Source organism: Eumetopias jubatus, unplaced genomic scaffold, assembly GCF_037043125.1.
Source record: "Eumetopias jubatus isolate StellerSeaLion01/CBP00866 unplaced genomic scaffold, mEumJub1_p1.0 scaffold_6, whole genome shotgun sequence".
NCBI lineage: Eukaryota > Metazoa > Chordata > Mammalia > Carnivora > Otariidae > Eumetopias > Eumetopias jubatus.
In genome coordinates, this window is record NW_028274812.1 from 22597270 (window position 1) to 22619004 (window position 21735).

Below are 21735 nucleotides of genomic sequence, written 5' to 3' on the forward strand. Positions count from 1 at the left end.
GTATTTTCTTCTATACCTTTTTTTACATTTCATCATTTAATCTATCTGAAGTTGTATGTGTGTGTGTTTTGTGTGTATGTATGTTTTAAGAGAGGAATGTAGCCTTTTCTTTTTTACCAACTAGTTAATCATTCCTTGTAGTCCACTCTTTCAATCATTTATTATGCTCTTACTGATTTGAAATGCCATTTTATTATTTGCTAAATTTATATGTATAAATTAAGGCCAGTTTCTGGGCATGCTTTCTATTTTGTTGATTTTTCTTTCTATCCTTGAGCCATACCACATTATTTTAATTATCATGCTTATAGTACGTAAGTATGCTTTAACTAATCTTGTTCTCAAGATTTTTCAGTTGTTTTGTTTATTCTTCTGTTAAATCTAAAAAAGTTTGCAACTTTAGAATGGAGATATATAGTACCTATAAATAATTTGGAGGAAGAAATAACATCTTTAAGAATGGAATTTTCTTTTCCAGAATTTAGTATATATTTCTATTTTATTTGTCTTTTCAAAAAGTCCATCAAGAGAAAAATACACATTATATGATCATGTAAAATTATTTTATTATTGTATTAGATTTATAGTGCTGGTATTTTATCTATGATAAGTGAAGTTTGGTGCTCTTTTGGGTTTATTTTGAGGGGTATATTCAGCAAAATAAGTTGAGAAGATTTTCATTGTTCTGCTTCTTTGGTACAATTTCTTTTTATTAATTTGCATTATTTAATTATTAATTTTCATGTTCCAGAAGTGGAGCTGGAAGCACATTCCCCCCCGAGATTGTGCATGGTAGATTTCTCTTTACATACATACACAGAGAAGAGGGTAAAGCATGAACATCCTCCTGAGAACTGATGGGAGAAAGTGGGGGCTTGCTAGCCAAAAGGAGAAACTGCTGGTAACTTATTCCTCATCACTCGGTGATTATAGGGCAGTCAGTTGGTAGACTCATTGCGATGGATTCTGCTCCAGGGCAAGCAGAGTTTCCGTAATGGGTCAGTGGGTGCATTAGGTGGGTAGCCCTGGGCATCCTGTAGGATGTGGGGCTGGGGTTGTGGGGCTGGAGTTCCTAAAGCAAAAATGATCCATCATGAGAAAACCAAACCAAACCCCAAATCTGATCACATAATTGTATTTCAAATAGAGCAGTGATGAAGAAATCCAGATTGCTGCAATGGACGTAAGAGGAACCAGCTTTATATCTAAAGACCCCTGGCATCAACTTCTTTGGCTCTCACTTTGGTGGCTTAGATCGGAGAGTGTTATTTGCTAGAGGAGAGGGATGGTCACAAGGTTGCAGAAGAATTGTCCCAGGAAGTCCTAAAAAAAAATTGCACTCCTTCAGGTTTACTTTCCTGAGAGTCATGTGGAGAAATGGTTTCCTTTTAAATGGTGGCTTTGCTCTGTTTTTGTTTTTTCTTAAAGCATTCACTTTTCTTTTCCAATATCAATTCTGTAGTTACATACCACTTTTTTTTTAACATAAGACTTTTCCACTCCAGGTCAAAATATAACTTATTTGAGGCTAGACCTAACATTCTCAAAGACCTCAGAAAAATAATAGTAACAGTGTCATGGACATCTATATCTTATTTCTTACCTTAAAAGGGAATGCCTTTGGTGTTTGAGATGACTATTCCTTCTCATGATATGGGGTATTTTTATATTATTAATGTTATTATTAGAAATAACTGTTAAAATTTTTCAGATGCTTTGGAACAACAATGGAGTCATATGATTTTTTTCTTTTGTGCATTACAGCAGTCCCCACCTTATCTGAGTGTTTACTATTCATAGTCTCACTTTCCGTGGTTTCAGTTGACCGCAGTCAACTGCGGTCCGGAAGCAGATGATCCTCCTTCTGACACAGCGTCAGAAGGTCAATGGTATTCCAACGCTGTATCGTAGAGACTGTGTCCTTCACCTCACTTCATGGCATCCGTAGGCATTTTATCATCTCACATCATCCATCATGAGAAGGGTGAGTACAGTACAATAAGATATTTTGAGAGAGACCACATTCACAGAACTTTTATTACAGTATATTGTTAGAATTTTTCATTTTATTATTGTTGCTATTAATCTCTTGTGCCTAATTTATAAATTAAACTTTCTCATAGGCATATATGTATAGGAAAAATATAGTATATATATGGTCCCATACTGTCTGGGGTTTCAGGCAGCCACTGAGGATCCTGGAAAGTGTCCTCTGCAGATAAGCAGGGATGATTGTATTGAGACGATGTTTTTGAATAAAAATCCTAGGATTTAGCTATCCTTCAATTTTTAGAATAAACCTTATTCAGTTTTGAAAAATTATTTATATAGTATTGGATTTACGTTGTTAATACCTTAGTTAAAGCAAATGAAAAATTTTTTTGCTATGTTGGCTTTGTTTTGAGGGTTATATTAACTTTGATAAATAATTTGGCAAGTGTTTCATCATTCTGTAATCTTGGAACAGTTTAAATAACATGAGAGTTGTTACTTGAACGTTTTCAAAGACTTGCTCATAAAACACTCTGGACCCAACTCCTTTTTTGGAGATAGTTATTTGAACATTAAAAAAAAGTCTTCCATGAGTATCAGTCTATTACAGCTTTCCAATTCTTACTGAATCCATTTACTTGAAAATTGCACATTTCATTGGATTCTAAGAATTTGTTGCCATAGAGATATAAAGTTTATTTTTATAATTAAAATAATTTGTTTCATATCTATGCTTATATTGCCAAGTATTTGTTTCTCTCTCTCGTTTGCATATTTTAATGCTCTTTGTATAGATGAGATACTGTGTTTATTAATCAATTTACTTATATATCAATTCCACTGTTATTTTCCTGCTGTCTTATTTAATCTCTGCTTTCATTTTGATTATTTTTTCCCCTACATTTTTATTTATTTATTTATTTATTTATTTATTTATTTATTTATTTTTAAAGATTTTATTTATTTGTTTGACAGAGAGAGACACAGTGAGAGAAGGAACACAAGCAGGGGGAGTGGGAGAGGGAGAAGCAGGCTTCCCGCCGAGCAGGGAGCCGGATGCGGGGCTCGATCCCAGGACCCTGGGATCATGACCTGAGCCGAAGGCAGATGCTTAACGACTGAGCCACCCAGGCGTCACTACATTTTTCTTTTTTAAGTTAATTAATTAGTTAATTAATTTATCCCTGCATTTTTCTAAGATTTATTTTTATGTATTCTCTACTACATGTTCCGCATTAGTCTTATTTAAAAATAATTATGGTCAGAGATTTTGTAAATTAGCTTTTTAAAAAATATTCTTTTTAGATTTATCAAAAAGATACATGTTTTTAAAAATCAGAAAATAATTAAGAACTAGATTCAGTAAACCCATTTTCAATGGGTAATAGAAAGAAAATAAGAAAGGAGACACCAATGTTTAATATGCCATGCAGTTATCACATTGGGGTTGTTTGGTCTTTATTAAAGTTTCAGTTTGCATATAGGAAAAGTTTCACAAGATTAAATCATGAGATCCAAATACACTCAGGGTTTTGACTAAATTGATGTAATTATTACTAACATTGCCTGTTTGAGGCAACTGTGACATTATTGCAATAGGGAACAATCCATCACATTTCCTTCAGACTTGCCCTGTGGCCTGGGCTCATTTTCTCAGACACCTGCAGGACTCAATACTCGAATGCCTTGCTCTACATCTGCCCCTTTGACTTTCACATATTTCTTAACAAGAAACACAATAGAGTTTTATTCTTCCTCAATTAAATGGAATTACAATGGCAAAAATTGAAATCCAATGACCAACTTTAGTTTTAAAAACTAGAAGAGGAAAAAAAAGATGTTATTATCAATAATGAATTTGGAAAGAATTCTTTAAAACATAATGAAGGCAATTTATTTGGGATATAACTGTATTCTATCCTTATATATGTTTCTCTATAAAGGTGCCGAGGTGAATTCCACTGCTTTCTTGGATGCTTCCTCTCCTGCACTGCCAATGCCCAGGGGGTAACCAGTCTTCAGTGATGGCTCAATCCAACTCTTTCATTTAGACTTAGATCTCATTCCAATTTAGGCTTCTCTTTCTCTTCTTCCATACCTAGAAATTCAGGCAAAGTACTTTAACATCAGATTAAACTGTGAGCAGGTTTGCCAAGGTTGCTCAAAAAAACTCTCTCCTGTTCCCATATCTCTCCCCTTCTACTCTCCTGCACCCACCTCTTTCCTCCTAGCTTAGAAGGAAAATCTTTTACCATTTTCTCCAGAAACTTCCTCAGTGACCTCTGTCTCTACCCTTTCCCCCCAAATCAGGACATACCCAGGTCTTACAACTTCTGGGAGTGATGGGTGCAAGTTAGTTCTTGACTCACTGAGTTTGTACAGAAACCCTAACCAGACCACTTTGTAACCAGCTTCGAGCAACAGGAGGTGTGCCGCCAATGAGTCTCAAACAGACCTCATTTATTTTTATTTTAGTCGTGTTTCTTCTCAAGGCAAGGACTCTGGATTTTCAAAAGTCAAGAATTTTTTTTAAACTCATAGAGAGCTTATTAGGTACAAGAACGATTTATTTCCATACCTTTGTGTTCTTAAACTCAAATTCTCCTTCTATTCAACCCAGTCCTGGTAGAACTATGTTTTACCTCCTGAGAGACTCATATGTACTGGACCAGTAAGAGCTTTGCCTGTTGTCTGGCGTGAATAGTTAATGATGTTTCATTTTCCTGGAGATGAAAATGTTGAAGTCATTCTCATGAATTAAAGTTAAATCTGGTAAATGCTTCCCACTTCTTTCTTTTGCTTCTTGCTAAATACTCATCCTCTGAAACCAAATTCTCAGAGACTTTTGCTGGAACAAAAGAACCCCAAATATTGCTTTGCAGGTTTTGTTGGTATTCAAGTTATAAGCTCTCTGAAGGCAGACTCCTTAACTGGTTTGTTCCTGATAATATCCTTAGCGCCCAACACAGTGTTGACTCATAGCTGGAGCTCAATTAATCTTTACTAAATCAGTTAACAAAGAAAGCCTCAGAAGGCTACGCTAGTGGGAAAGCAAAATAAAATATGGAACTTCACAATATAAAAAAAAAATTTAAAGCCTAATCCCAGAAGGTCATCACCATAGGGCTTATATTAAGAAGGACTCCCCTTTCCCCCAGGTCCCAACTCCCAGTATCTGTTCTGTGGGATCAGGGTAGTAGTGGTGGAATGCAGCTAACATGCTTTGAACAGGTATCCTTAGACATTCTTTCACGTTTGGTTTTCATGACTAAGGAACTGGCAGAGATCTGTAACACTTTTTCCAAAGTACTTCTCAGAAATCATATTAAGGAAAACTTCAGATTGAGGATTAAGGACATCTGAAGGGAGGAGGGATAGGGTTAAGGGGGAGAAGGCCAGGAGATGCCTTAGTTGTTGGTAACCAAGGCAAAGGCAGAAAAACACAACAAGGATTCTGTTCAAACAGCACACATGACTTGGGACCCAACTTTGTCCCATGTTCCCTCTCCTGTGGAGAAGCCCTCAGGAACTCATAACTGCTTGCTTTTCTTTAAAGTCTGTTTCCTCCTAAGTGTTCTCCTGCAGATGGGTTGACTTGGCAGCAATAGTGGAATCTTCAAAAGAGGGGGTGGAGAACAGGGGGTGTTCATTGACCCAGACAGGAAAAATGGCTCCCCACCTACTTTAGTTTGGCAGCTTTGAGGAAGAGGGAAAAAATTAGACAGCTGTAAATAATATTTGGAAGAACCAGAGGTATAATTTCCACACATAGAAGAAAGAAACCTGTCACAAAGCTGAGGCAGGATGTGCTTTTGGGAACATAGAGGAAGAGTTGATTGATCCTGAGAGAGTTAGTCACATGTGATTCCCCCAGGCAGGGAGAAAGGCTCAACCAGAGGGCAGCACTGGAACACTGAAGGCCTGAGTAGGCCTGTGTGGGACATGAACTGGATGGGCAGCTGGGGGAGAAGGTTTCTGTCATATAGGCTTGGCTCCAAACTCCTTTCTCTTTTGCTTGCTTTCCCTGTCCTCACCCCAACCTTTCACTTTTGGACACTTTCATTTCTGGTCGTATAAAGTTTTACTGTAATAAGATTGGTCACCCCAGTTAGACACAATGGAATTGGAATAAATTCTTAGATTAAGTGCAGAAATATTTCGGCAGTTATAGGTTGAATTGTGTGCCCCCCTGCACTGTGCCCCCAAATTCATGTGTTGAAGTCCTAACTTCAGAACCACAGAATGTGAGAGAAGGCCAAGGGTGTGGCTGGACAACTGTGTGCTAAAGAGATTAGGCATGTCATTCATGGATCCAATTAACCATTTCAGCAGAAACCAGAAAAGATCTGTGGGGGACCTTCTTGTATGATGATTTGGGCCCCTGTGAATTGCATGGGAAGCCAATAAGTTTTTTGAAAATTTAGTACCAGCAGAAACACTGCTAGCCTGGCCTGAAAGGGACAGAGACAGCATGAAATGAAGAAAGAATGACTCCTAAGGTGGTTCAGGGGCTACCTTCCTCCAGGGGTAAGGCTGCCACCCAGGCTCAGGGCCACACCCACCTTCTGGTGAGCCCTGAGGATGGAGCATTTAGCGAAAGAAGATCATTCTCAAGCCTTTAAATCTAATAGAATTTGCCCTGCTATGTTTCAGACATGGTTGAGAACTGTGGCCCCCTTTTCAAACCCTGTGATTTCTCCTTTTTGGAAAGGATATGTGTATTCTATGCCTGTCCCACCATTGTGTTTTGGAAGCAGATAACCTTCTGTATGGCTTCACAGGTTCACAATTGGAAAGCGATTGTGTTTCAAGATGCATCATCCCCCAAGTCTTAACCATACCTGATTTAGATGATATTTAAGATGAGATTTTGGATCTAAGAGTTGATGTTGGAAAGACTTTTGGGGCTGTTGGGCTTGTATTTTGCATGAATGAAGGACATGAGTGAAGCAGAGTGTTATGGGTGGAACTGTGTCTCTCCTCAGAATGTGATTATATTTGGAGATAGGGTCTTTACCAAGTTAAAACAAAGTTATCAGGGTGGACCTTAATCAAATATGACTGCTGTCTTTAAAAAAGGGGACTTTTGGAGACAGCCTCACAAATAGGGACAAATGCCATGTGAACATGAAGACAGCCATCTACCAGCCAAGGAGAGAGGCCTGGAACAGATCCTTCCCTCACAGTCCTCAGGAACCAATCCTGCCAATACCTTAATCCTGGTCTTCTGGCCTCCAGAACCATGAGACATTACATTTTGATTGTTTAAGCCCCCCAGGCTGTGGTATTTTGCTGTAGCAGCCCTAGCAAACCAATACAACAGTCACAAAGCCACCTTGAGTTATTTTCCTTTAAAAAGAGCAAATGCCTAACTACTAATTTACCTTATTTTAAGGGCTTTTTGTTCAGAGTTCATATCAGGTTGGTCTATTTTGTTATCTTATAAACTAGGTCCATGGATCTTAGTGAAGTTTCTAACCTCTCATGTGCCTGGGTTTTCAGTGGTGACAAACTGATGGCTCACTAGAAGTAACACTGGATTGAACATTACCCAGAAGGTGTTGGCTCTGCAACCACCATTTTGGTAGGCCACCTAGGATTTCCTCGCTCAGCTGCTGCTTTGTAAAAAGAAAGGGCCAGCTTAGATGGTTTCTAATATCCTTTTCAATTCTAAGATTCTATAATAATGTGATTTTATCTCAAAGTTGAAGTCAGTATAACCTAACCAAGTGGAGGAAGTGGGGCCATTAAAAATCATTTTGGATAGAAGGAAGGGTGCTCAGTGTGGTATCCCTGCTTCTTGGGGGATTTTGTTTAGGGTGTAGTAAATGTACTCAGGATTGTAATACTGTACTTGATTGTATTCAATTCACTGTGCACACACACACACACACATACATGGTACAAACTGCTTTTAACCAGTAGTTTCAAATTTAACTCCCTACAGAAGCAGGCAGCTAATGTGATGGAGCAAAGTGACCAGGTAAGAACTAGGAACACTTAGGGAGTCATCTCAAGGGGGCAACTGATTCTCAGTTCCAATCCATTGTTGCCAGAAGAGAATAGTGAGCTCGGGATTGCTAGATCCTAAAGTATTTGATAAGCTGATGAATCTGGCCCGTTTGTGTAATCTCCCAATTTTTAAATATTGTTTCAAAAACAAAAAATCCCACTATGTAGGTCTAACAAGCCACTTGGCAGGTCAAATTTGGAGGAGGCCATCAGTTTGCAATCCTTCTCATAAATGAAAAGCAAAATGTGCCTACTTGACATAAAACATCTGCTTCTGTGAAATTAACTAGATGGTCCCATGTAGATAAAATTAATCTCCATACCTAAAATGCGTTATGAAATGTTAGTCAACCTTATGTAAGAGAATGGCACAAATTAAATTGAACAGATCATTTAAAAAACGCTTAGTTTCAGTATTCATTTTAACTTCTCACTCAAAGCTGCTAAAGAGCAGTATTCTATGAATCCACACTGGATTTTTCTCTCTCTTGGTTTTCAGGCCATCTTCTCTTTGAAGTAGTAGAACAATGGCCAAATGACCATTGGAATCAAGCTAATCAAGGGGAAGAGTCATAAATACTTCCTGAATAACAAATATTAAACATATTAGCCTAAATTTAAATATGGCCTTTCCCCCAAGAAGCTGAGAAAAGTTTCATTTTGCTCTTAAGATATTTTTGTAAGTTAGCTAAATAATGAGTTAACTAAAAAAGGTTCCTATTCCCATTGGACAGAGAAAGAACTATTAAAAGATTAATTTCTGGTTTTCCAAGTTGTGGCCTGAACTGAATAGAAACTTTTGAGACTTTTTCTAGTAGACCACTTATTAGAATCAAGTCAGCTGCTGAGAAAAGAAATCCTCAAATTCTCCGGGCCATTTACCATGGGCCAACACCTCAGCACACACAATCTTAGAAGATCCACTCACAAAAAAGTCCAATCCAGGAACCTTGCAATGACTGTGTTTTATTTGTCTAATTAGATCAAGTTCCTGGCACTGTGTCTGACACAAAGCAGGGCGTTCCATGTTTGTGGAACAGAGATCATTTACGGGTGACGTCTAGAATGTCGTGATTATATTGGCGATGCCCAGAGCTCTCTAAAATTCCCGGACCATCTTGCCTTTGGATATACTTTCATGCAGGACTCAAACGGCTATACACTGTGCTGTTGTTTTTTCCACCTTCCCATTTTTCTGCTATCTGACATACAATTTGGATAGGGTATGCACAGCTTGGGTAAGATTATGGGCCTTGCCAAGATGGAGGCTCTGCCATAAATGGAGACAAAAGAGAAATCAAATCATAGGTTAAGAGAGTTTGGCAGCAATGAAGTATCCCCCTTTACTGCCCATGTCTCTTTGCCACCTTCAGTCCTTGAATATGACAGTCACTGGTGAATCACAGTGGCTACAGGCATTCCGCGCGGCTTGGGAGTTCTAGCAGAAAAGTGTGGAGACCTCTCTGAAGCTACTGCACTCACACAAAGGACGATGTAAGAAGTGGAGGTCTGGGTGGTTTTTGATGGGACTGTTTGGTTACATTTAATAATTTATCTATTTATTAGGGGGGTCCCTTTAGCTAAGGCAGTATTTTGCTGATTAGAGTGAACTTCCTAAATTTTGTTGTTGTTGTTGTTAACACTACATTTCTCCCTATCAAATTTTATAGACATGCTTCTTTCCCCTTAGATTTGGATGTTTTACTAGCTAGTCAGATAAAGTGAGGAATGAACCTTTCAGGTAATGCCAGCAGCCCTCAAATTAACACTGGGTAGTTACAAAAATGAAACTCTTCCTAAGTGACCCTATGCTATGATGGAATTTTCCTTCGGGCTCTGCACACACTCTTCTAAACAGCAATTCTCCTGTTTTATGCTCCCCTAAACAATACTTACTTCTCTGTGTATCCCAGATATAGCTGTTCAGAACTTCTCCCAGCAGGTACAAGAAGTTCATTAAGATGGTTGTAGACCCAAAGAAGACGATTCTGGCTCCTGAGCCAATGTGTTCCAGGAAAGGGTACACCCACATCCCAGTTACATGATGCACCCAACATACCCTGCAATAGAATTGGAAAGGAGACAAAGACAGGAGTTCTTCTCATGTCAGATTTCAAAGCTCCTCCTACTGTGAATATAGACACCCCCCCATTCCAACCGTTCTGCAGCAATGTCAGTCACAATTTGCTTCCAACACCCAGGAGCTATCAGAAACTTTGTTGTTGTTGTTTGTTTGTTTTCTTTTACTTTCTTTAAGATTTAGTTATTTATCTGAGAGAGAGAATGTGTGCACACACAGGTGCAGGGGGGAGGGGCAGAGGGAGAAAATCTCAAGCAGACTCCACCCAGAGCACAAAGCCCCATGTGGGGCTCGATCTCACGACCCTGAGATCATGACCTGAGTGGAAATTAAAAGTGGGACACTTAACAGACTGAGCCACCCAGGAGCCCCTGTTTTCTTTTACTTTTTATTCTAAAATAATTTTAGACTCACAGAAGAGTTGCACATGTGGTACAGAGTTCCGGTAAGCCCTTCACCTCAGCATCCCTGAATGTTAACATCTTTAACAATCACAGTACAATTACAATTAGTAAGGTGCCACTGACATTGGTCCAACACTACTAACTGGACTGCAGACTTTATTCAGAATTTCCGTTTCCTCATTAATACCCCTTTTCTGGTTCAGGATCCAACAGTGTCCCCGGTGGTCACATCTTCTTAGTCTCCTCCAATCTGGCAGTTCTTTGGCTTCTCCTTGTTTTTCATGACACTTGATGGGTTCTGATCAGGTATTTGAATCTGTTGTTTTTCTCAATACTGTTATACAATCTTCATTTCTTGCTTACATACGGAAACAATATAGCATCAGGCAAGCACACTGTAATTAAATCTAGGTGAGTATGTGCCAGGCTTCTTGCCATACTGCCTTCCAATTGGATAACAGTGTGTACTCAGCAGTGTACTCAGTGTAGACTGCAGTGTGTACCTGCTGATGGAGCCATCCTGTAACCTCACCAATACCTGGCTTCCCACCACCTAGATCTTTGGATCCTGTATTTGTCTCTTTTCTTTTTTTCTCTATTTCACACATATAATGGAATATTACTCAGCCTCCAGAAAGGATGAATACTTACCATTTACATCGATGTGGATGGAACTGGAGGGTGTTATGCTGAACGAAATAAGTCAATCAGAGAAAGATAATTATCATGTGGTTTCACTCATGTGGACTATAAGAAATAGCACAGAGGATCATAGGGGAAGGGAAAGAAAAGTGAATGGGAAGAAATCAGAGAGGGAGACAAACCATGAGGGACTCTTGACTCTGGGAAACAAACTCAGGGTTGTGGAAGGGGAAGTGGGTGGTGGATGGGGTAACTGGGTGATGGGCATTAGGGAAAGCATGTGATGTGTGATGAGCATTGGGTGTTATACACAACTGATGAATCATTGAACTCTACATCAGAAACTAATGATGTACTATATGTTGGCTAATTGAATTTAAATAAAAAAATACTTGCTTGTAATTGTTCTATTTGTGTTCAGGAGATATTTTAGGCTCAGTGGGGATACAACATCATTAATCTCCACTGTTTTCCAAAGTTTAATTAGAATATTTGCTTCATTAATTGGTCCTGACACAACTTCTAAGAGCAATTTTCCAAAACATTCTTGGGCTCATCACTTTATCAACTCTTGTCAATGTTGAAGACTAATGAAAATACAAATAACATTAAGGAACAAAGATTACTTTTTATACTTATGTGTTTTGGGGTCATCTTCCTGGTAATCCATGGCTTCAATTTTTGTTACGCAGTTTTTTCTACACATCTGTCACCTACATATTTACCTCATCAAGGCAGGAAACCTGGGCATCTTTCCCTTAGAGCTTGCAGTCTCAGTGGGGGTGGTATCACTCCTGCTCAAGGAGGTGAAAATTGGTTCTGAAGATTTCTGAAGAAATCTTACTCTTCTTACGTGCAAAGCACAGAGGCATATATACAAAGAACATAAAGCAGATACACAGTTTATCTGTGTTCTTAAAATTTCATGGGCCCCAGCAATTTCATGCCTAGGTATACAGCCAAAAGAATTGAAGGCAGGAACACAAACAGATATTTGTATACAGATGTTCATAGCAGCATTATTCACAACAACCCAAAAGGTGGAAACAACCCAAATGTCCATCTAGGATTAATGGATACACAAAATTGGTTGATTCATACAATGGAATATGATTCAGCCATGAAGAGGAATGAAATTTTGATACCTGCTGCAACATGGATGGATTGAAAACATTGTACTAAGTGAAATAAGCCAGACACAGAAAGACAAATATTGTATGATTCCACCTATATGAGATACTAGAATAGGCAAATTCATAGAGATGGAAAGTCTAATAAAAGTTACCAGGGGCTGGCGGGAGTGGGGAATAAGGAGTTAAGGTATAATGAGTACAGAGTTTATGTTGGGGATAAGGAAAATGTTTTGGATAAAGATAGTGGTGATGGTTATATAACACTGTGAATGTATTTCATGACACTGAGTTGTACACTTATAAAGGGTTAAAATGATAAATATGTTATGTATATCTTACCACAATAAAACATTTTTATGGGTTGGAGGTTAGGAAAAAATTACCTAAAAAGTTTCCTTGGTGGAGGGCTCAGTAATGAAAGAAAGGTGGAAAATGCTGTCTTAGTGTGAAGAGATGCTCATTAGGTCCATCTGGGTCAGCTTGAATAACTGTTCAAACTAAGAGCTTTTTACCAAAAGAGGAAGCAGAGCTAGTTGAGATTTTTCTTTCTTAAAAAGGCTGAAGGATTTGTGAGAATCAGCAGAAATTAAATTGTTAGCACTACCCTGTGGGGTTCTGATGCATCATATTCTGTTTGTCCATAAATTAGAGGCAGTTTTATCTTCCTAATCTTTTCTTCACTAGTGTAAGGAGTATTGTGTGCTCATCAAGTGGCTTATTAATTTCCATTGAGATAATAGGCAATATCTCCAAAATGTAATACCATAAAGCTATAACTGATTTTGCAAATCAACTTACAAAATTATAATCTGACTCACTGTAAAACTGTTTCCTCAATTAGGCAAATTAGGAGCCATTCAAATTATGAATGCTAGTTATATTTTTTTCTACCTGTTCCTGGCTTTCTACTTCTTTCTGGTAGAGACCTTTTGGTAAGGTCTCTAATGCAAGCCTGTACTCCTCTGGCATTGTTTGTGATGCACTGTTGGTTTGTATGCAACCATCTCATACTACTGAATAGATATAACAACCACAACCACATCCCATCTATCTACAGATGGCTCCTAAATTTATATCTCCAGTCTTGACCTCTTTCTGATCTCCAAAGTTCTATACCCTGGTGCCCACTGCATGTCTCCCATGGGAGGATGCATCTCCAACCTGACACTTCCATGATGTCATCATCATCCTTGCATCCTAATTCCTGCATGACTCTCCCCTCTCCTCCCATCTAACAGCGGACATGCATCTCCACATCTTTCCCTTCTCACACCAGTGATCGCTATGTTACTGCAGCAGTAGCTTCGGGCAGAAAATGTGGTGTCATTTTGACTTTCCTTTACTCACAACTCACACTCAACCCATGCTTAGATCCCATTGGCTCTATTTTCCAGATATACCTAAGACATCTATTTGTCACCACTGCCACCACTACTCTCTGGGTTCGAACCATCATCACCTCTCACTGGAACCCCTGCAAGAGTTTCCTGTGGCTTTGCTTTTACATTTGCTATAGTCTTATCAACAGGCTATTCTCATTAGAGTGGCCAGACTGATCCGGATTAAACGGAAATCAGGTCGTGCCACTATTTTGTTCAAAACTCTTGCTTCTCCTCTGGTTAGGGTAAGAGCCAGAGACCCCCGGTGGTTCTTCAAGGCCCTACCTAGGCTTGCTGGGCACTTTTCTTACTTTTCTTCTCCTCTTCTCCCTCTTGCTCATCCACTCCAGCCACATTGACTCTTTGACCTTCCTTAAGAACACTGAACACTCTATATTTGTTTCCGTGCCTGGAACATTTCTCCTTACCCCCATCTCCCCTACAATATTCCCAGCGCTCCCTTGTGTCCTTCGGGATTTTGCTTAAATGACACTGTCTCAATTAGATCTTCCCAGGCCACTGCATCTAAAAGTTGCAACCTTTATTCTGAAAATTCCTCTTCTCCATCCCTTTATTTTTTCTCCCCAGCCAGTTAATATAGTGTATTTATTTTTTACTAATCTGTTTATTGTGTGTCCAACAAGCACAGGCATTTTTTTTTTTTTACCTATTGGGTTCATAGCTAGATTCTGTGGCCCTTGGAGCAGTGTCTGGCACACAGGTTGTGCTCAATAATTGTTTGTTGAACTAATAACTCAATAAAGAAATATCAAAAACAATAGCATCGGGCGCCTGGGTGGCTCAGTTGGTTAAGCGACTGCCTTCGGCTCAGGTCATGATCCTGGAGTCCAGGGATCGAGTCCCGCATCGGGCTCCCTGCTCAGCAAGGACCCTGCTTCTCCCTCTAACCCAACCCCCTCTCATGTACTCTCATTCTCGCTCTCTCAAATAAATAAATAAATCTTTATAAAAACAAACAAACAAAACAACAACAACAACAAAAACAATAGCATCTGTTTATTAAGCCTTTACTATGTGACAGGCACTTTGCCAATAACTTAAAAAAAAAAAAAATTCTCAACCCCACCCTCTTCTCCAATCCCTATGCCCTTTTCTGTAGAGAACCAGAGAGTAAATATTCTCAGTTTTGTAGGCCATACGATCTCTGTCACAACTGTCAACTTTGCCATTTAGTGCAAAAGTAGCTGTAGATAATATGTAGACAAAAGAGTGTGGTTGTGTTCCAATAAAACAGTGGAAATGTAAAATTCTCAAGGGAGGGAGGTGGATAGCTATTCTGAGTATGGTGCTTTCCTAGCATATGTAATCCCCTTCACCTTATTCAACCACCCTGTGAGGCATAATTATCCACATTTCATAGATAACGGAGCTGAGACTGGACTAAAGAACTTGCCTAAAAAAATAGCAAAGCTGGGAAAGCAATGAACAACTGATTTCTGCTGCATGGACTTGCTTCCCGAAATGAGGAATTTAATATAGTCTCCAAAATAGAGTGAAGTTTTTCTTTTTAAAAAAGTTTTCTTGACTACATCCCAGATATAGAAGTCCTGTTATGTGGGTTTCACTGGATTGGTGTGAATGATGCACTCACTTGTCCTAACAAGTTGTGCTTTCGCCATTTGTTTCCTTGATACAATCAGGGCTCAATTTCCTGCACAAAAATGACTCATGGCTTTGCTCATCTATCTGTGGAGAATTCCCAGTTCTTGGTTGATTACCATTTCTATCTTGTTCTAAAGCCTTCCTGTCTTAGTGCCCAAATGGCTTATTCTTAAGGTAATGACACCAATTTTAATTTTAACCTAAAAAATTAATAATTGTGTGTGTGTGTGCACGTGTGAACACACAAAAATATGCAGATGTTCTAGTGTCATGAGACTTCTGGGATTGTCTATTTTGTTAAATATACCTCCATTTTAATTCACTTGAATGTGCAATTTAAAAAATGACATTTACTAATGCCTCCTATCTAATGCTATGTGACATAGATATCTTTTTTTAAAAAAGATTTTATTTATTTATTTGTCAGAGAGAGAGAAAGAGCACAAGCAGGGGGAGCTGCAGGCAGAGAGAGAAGCAGGCTTCCCGCTGAGCAAGGGGCCCAATGTGGGACTCGATCCCAGGACCCTGGGATCATGACCTGAGCTGAAGGCAGGTGCTTAACTGACTGAGCCACCCAGGCGTCCCTTGACAGTGTATCTATACACTATATTGACTATGTATCTATACTTTGCAGTGATTCCTCCCACAACAGTCTGACTTCTTGTCTTGATACTTCACCAAAACAAAGCAGCTCTTTGAGGTCAATTTCTCCTGGTTTTCCTCCCACCTCTTTGGCCACTCTTCTTGGTTCTCTTTTTAAGTTCACCCTGCACTACCCACCATTAAATGTTGGATTTCTTTAGGGTTTGGTTTTTAAGCCTTCTTCTCATATTGTGCATTCTCAGGTAATGAGCTCATTTATGCTCACTGGTTCATGGCTATAACCTATACATTGATATTTCATACATCCATGCCCTAGTCCAGACCTGTCCTCTGTTTCAGAGAAGTTTATCAAACAGTCCTTAAAACACCTTAAACATACCTCAAAATCCATGTATCTACAGCCAAAGTCATGCTCTTCTCCCTCAAACCTGGTCCTCCTCTGGTATTCCTTCTCTCTGTGAATGGTATTACCAGTCATTCAGTTTTGCAGCTCAAATCTGGGAGTCATCTTTGCGACTCCTCTCTCTTGCATCACATATATTCAATCCATTATCCTGTCCTGTCAAGTTTATCTCACACATCTCTCCAATATGTTGATTCCCCCCCCCATCTCCATCAGCAGCATCTTAATTTGTGTTATCATCATCTCTGTTTGGAGTACTGTAATAGTTTCTAGTTGTCTCCACATCTACTATTGTCTCCTGATTCATCCTTACAACTGCCAGAGTAATTTTTTTGAATCAGAAATCTAAACACATTATATCCCTGCTTCAAACATGTCAATGGCCTCTCATTCCTTTTTTGTTAAAGACCTAATTTTTTTTTTAAGTGACCCTGAGATCAAGATCTGAGCTGAGATCAAGAGTCTGCATGCTTAACCGATTGAGCCACCCAGGTGCCCCAAAGACCTACATTTTTAACAAAGTCTAGAGTGTTCCTCATAGAGTGGCTTCTATCTGTCTCATACTCCCTCTCATACCTGGCTCTTGCTTTTTTTTTTTTTTTTAAGATTTTATTTATTTATTTTTGACAGAGAGAGACACAGTGAGAGAGGGAACACAAGCAGGGGGAGTTGGAGAGGGAGAATAGGGCTCCTGTGTGCGGGGCTTGATCCCAGAACCCTGGGATCACGACTTGAGCCAAAGGTAGATGCTTAACGACTGAACCACTCAGGTGCCCCTCATATCTGGCTCTTGTTACACTGGTTTGTAACAAGACATTTGGTTCCTTGATTTTACCACATTCCTTCCTGCCATGTGAGATTTTTACATGTTCCTCTTTCTGCCTATGCTGTTAGTTCCCCATCCTTTAGACTCATTAGATTATATTTCTCCTTTATATCTTAGCTCAACTATTATAACTTACCAGTTATAAGTTAGGTCAGATTTTATAAGTTCTCATAGAGCCATGAATCTATTTTTTAAGCTCTCCTTTTATTAGCACTTAAATTTGAATAATATCTTTAGTTGAATATGTTTTCTTCTCATCTAGAGTACTAGAGTATCTAAATTCTGTGAGGTGAGGGGCTGTTTTTACTTCCTTCTTTTATTTTTATTTTTACGTTTTAGAGAGGGAGGGAAGGAGGGGCAGAAGGAGAGAGAGAATCTTTTTTTTTTTTTTTAAGATTTTACTTATTTGACAGAGACACAGCGAGAGAGGGAACACAAGCAGGGGGAGTGGGAGAGGAAGAAGCAGGCTTCTTGCCGAGCAGGGAGCCCCATGTGGGGCTCAAACCCAGGACCCTGGGATCATGACCTGAGCCGAAGGCAGGCACTTAACGACTGAGCCACCCAGGTGCCCCGGAGAGAGAGAATCTTAAGCAGGCTCCATGCTCAGTGTGGAGCCTGACATGGGGCTTGATTTCACAACCCTGAGACTGTGACCTGAACCAAAATCAAGAGCCAGATGCTCATGAGCCACCCAGACGCCCCTATTTTTACTTCTCATGATATCACCAGCATTTAGTTTATCTGCCACATAGTAGGAGAATGAATGAAAGAATGAATAAGTAGCATTTAAGCTGTGATAGGAAGGACAAGTAAGAGTTAGCTGAACAGAGATGGGAGGCAAGAACTTTCTAGCCAAATGGAATATCATGTCCAAAGACCTGAAAACAAGGGAGAGCTCCCAGATGTTCAAGTAGAAAACATTTTTGTTGAGATCAATGGAGAGAAGGTATGAGGGGGGCAGGCAAACGCCAAACTGTAAGTGGCTTTTTTAAGCCATGGTAAGAATTATAGACTGTATTCTCCTGTGGACAACAGGCAGTCTTTGAACGGCTTTAAATAAATGTGAAACAGATCAGTTGACCTGGAAACCAATTATATCAGAAATGGTGGTAGCTAAGATCGGAATGGTAGCACTGGGAATGAAAATTAGTAGGTAGATTTAAGAAATATTTAGACCAGCATCTATCGAACTGTAGGTCATAAGCAGTGGCATGCTGGAGATGGTCAGGAGAGCTGATTGTTACATCTTTGGGATGTTTGCAAGCTCTTTGGTTGGTAGCTTAAATTCACCCATCGTGGGTGTATTTACATCAAAGACTCAAACGCTACACATCAGACTCCCCCTTCCTCACCTCCAGAAGAGCTGGTTGTTAAACATTTGCCAGTAATCCATTGGCTACTAGCATTTTAAAAAGCAGCGCCAGCAGAAAACACAATAGAAGATATCAGAAAACTTTGCATAAAATGATGATAAAAATTGCTTTGTGAAACTTGTTTCACTTTTGTGTGTGTGTGTGTGTGTGTGTGCATGTGTGCATGCACATACATGCTGGCATGATGCAAGAGATGTTTCTTTCACTGACAGTAAAATAAATCTGAAAGAAACTGATTTAGAAAATAGAATTAAGAGAACTTGGTGATTGATTGGATTTAGGCAGTGAGGGAACTGAGATGAGTTAAGGATGAATCATAGATTCCTGGCTTGATTAACTGGGTGGAGAGTGCTGCCATTTCCTGAGATAGGGAATGCCATAAGGGAGCCCGTTTGAGGGGATGACGAGTTCAGTTTGGACATGTTGAGTTTGCAGTGTCTGTAAGAGATCCAAGGGGAGGTTTCCTGAAGGCAATTACATGGGTTTGGACTGTAGAGAAAGGACTAATGTGGCAATACAGATATAGGGTTCCTTGGCCAAAAGATGGTGGTTGGAGCCATCAGCACAAGTTGAGATCACCCAGGTAGAGTATAAGGCATGAGGGGTCCAAGAGAGATACCTGGAAAAATCAAGATCTAAGGGGTAGTTTGAGGAGAATGAGGCTAAGAAGCAGACCAAAAAAATGAAAAGAAAAAAGAGCTATTGACAGGAAGGAAGACAGAGAAGTACAGTGTCTTGCAGGCAGGGATCAAGTGAGAAAAGGAGAGACTAGACGACATCTAGTAGCACAGTCTATCTGAGAATTGAGAAAAATTAGAAAACTGACTTTCCTACTATAGAGTAGAAGCAAGAAAATTTTCAGATTCCAAGTGGTATGTGTCTCATTCAAATCTCTTTTGGATTTTGACTGGGTACACATGACAAATAGTAAAGAAAAATTGCCCTTGTTAAGCTCAGTAGCTCTTATGCCACCTAGGCAAATTTCATCCCATCCCATAAATCATGAGTTGTGGTGATCACTGGAGCCCTTGAGGAGATGTAGGGAGGAAGACATATCATTTTCCCTTTTCTGCCGCTGTTGCCCTTATTTATCCTGGAGAGACACATGTACCTACATCTCTTATCACTGATGATCTTCCAATTCTTAAGATTATTTTATTTTATTATTATTATTTTTAAAGATTTTATTTATTTGTTAGAGAGAGAGAGCGTGGGTGAGAGAGAGAGTGAGCAAGGGTACAAGCAGGGGGAGCTGCAGGCAGAGGGAGAAGCAGGCTCCCCGCTGAGCAAGGAGCCTGATGTGGGACTCGATCCCAGGACACTGGGATCATGACCTGAGCTGAAGGCAGACACTTAACTGACTGAGCCACCCAGGCGTCCCAAGATTAGTTTATTTTTAAAAGGATTTAAAAATTGCTTTTGTTATTCACATTTAGATAAGGAGCTAGGCTATTCAACAGCTGGGCTATTGCTCATAAGACACATAGGACACAGACTCATGCAAAAACAGCTAATGGCTAACGTCATTGAATTCTCAATGACAGGCACTGTACTAAATGTTCTACATAAGCGACTCTTTGGGGAAGGTGTTATATTATTACCATTTTGCAGGCGAGGACACTGAAGCCCTGAGAGGTTCAGTAAGTGGAGAAGCAGGGATACACATCTCAGCAGTCTGGCTCTCAGCCTATAGGCTGGCCTCCTCCAGAGCTCTGAAGAATAGGAAGTGATGGATGGTAACAGGGTTCTGGACAGCTTTTAATGTGCTCAGAATCAAAAAGTGATCCAAGTATGAAATCTCTGTGTAAATTTTTTCCTTTTTTCCCCACTGACTATAAAAGTTATGGAAAATGTGTCAGATATAGAAATGTTGCAAAATGTAAGATAAATCAGTTTTGGTGAAGTTTTAACACAAGATTGAGTCTCTTATAAAACTCAAGAGTCAGATTTTACAGCTTCCTGAGAGGGGAGAAAACCACTGCAAGGATAACATAATAAACCCTTCCTTCAGAAAAGGCACTGACTTACCTCTTAAGAAAGAGTCACATCATATGTGCATTTAGCCTACTGAAATTCACTATGCTGCTTGGCAGGCAGTGAGCATGTGCCCCAGGGTGGGGCAAGATAAGGGATGTGCATTGCATCAGCTCTGTGTGTCTCGCATGGTACTTCCAACCTGATGCTTCTGAAGGACTTCCCAAGGGCAGTTTTAACTTTTGGTTTTCAAAATGCTGACTTTAGAAGTGGCCCTCTTTTTAGATCTAATTGTCTCAATTTTGGAAAATATAAAGGCCCCTTAGACCATCTCCTGACTATTGATTGCAAGGAGATTCGTTCTCATGACATTTTTAAGAATCTAGAATTCTGTTGGAGTTTTCTGGAGTTTGTGCACTCATTCATTTATCCAACAAACACTTCTTGAATCCCTTCTGTGTGCCAGGTGTGGTAAGCAGCAGTAGGGATGCAAAGGCGTGCCATTGAGGAGATCATGGTGCAGAGGGCTGCCAAGATTCTCACTGCAATGGCTGTGGGCCCCAGGGAATATGACAAAAGATATCTGCCTAGGTGGGAACAGGGCTCTGGAAACAGGTCTCAAAAAGTTCTCTATGGTGATGTGTACAGTGGTGCTAGAGAATTAATGCATCAGTTCATAGGCAAATACCACATGGAGGGATCCCATCTGAAGCAGTGTTGAAATATCCTCTAGCTCAGTTACAGAGATAATTTTAGAAGTTATAGATATAATTATGTAACTCTTCATTTACTGTGGGTTTAATAGAGTATTCTTCAAGATAATCTTTTAAGGTACAATCATAATTTACAATTTATCAGTGTCTTTCCAATTTTCTCATTGGAGCTAGCCCAAATTGACATACATGGGAGGTAGCTAGACATGAGGCCAGCTTTATGAGTGTGTACCTTATGCAGTCACATGTGGCCCTGGGCTCAGAAGGGCCCTACATTTGGTTTAATGCTCTGCTTCACTATCTTAAAATTCTTAATAATTTTTGAACCAGGGGCTCCAAATTTTTATTTTGCGCTGTGCCCCACAAATTATGGAGCTGGTCCTGTCTAGTAGCTGTACCATCCATACTTTGGATCAACTTCCAGCTTTTCCACAGAGTAGTTAGGTCACCTTGAATATTATTTAACTTTAGGAGCCTCAGTTTCTCTCTGATAAAGGGGTATAAAGAATGCTGCCTATCTTAGAGATATACTCATCAGATAATGTGCAGTTATTAGCACAGTCAACTTAGGTTAGATA

The 21735-nt window shown here is 39.6% G+C and overlaps 1 protein-coding gene and 1 long non-coding RNA gene across 2 annotated transcripts in view; one reads left to right on the top strand and one right to left on the bottom strand.

Moving 5' to 3' along the window:
* Positions 1-1833: 1833 nt before the first annotated feature.
* Positions 1834-21735, top strand: part of LOC114222785 (uncharacterized) — a 49810-nt gene continuing 29908 nt past the window's right edge. Inside the window, exon 1 of the long non-coding RNA XR_003612018.2 lies at positions 1834-1984. This is a non-coding gene — a long non-coding RNA (uncharacterized LOC114222785). The remainder of the gene's footprint in view (positions 1985-21735) is intronic.
* The window catches only part of AIG1 (androgen induced 1), a 246783-nt gene continuing 228908 nt past the window's right edge, over positions 3861-21735 (bottom strand). Inside the window, exons 5-6 of the mRNA XM_028121438.2 lie at positions 9901-10064; positions 3861-4090 (exon numbers count right to left, since the gene is read on the bottom strand). Of these exons, the coding sequence (XP_027977239.1) occupies positions 4053-4090; positions 9901-10064 (202 nt within the window). The 3' untranslated portion in view covers positions 3861-4052. The remainder of the gene's footprint in view (positions 4091-9900; positions 10065-21735) is intronic.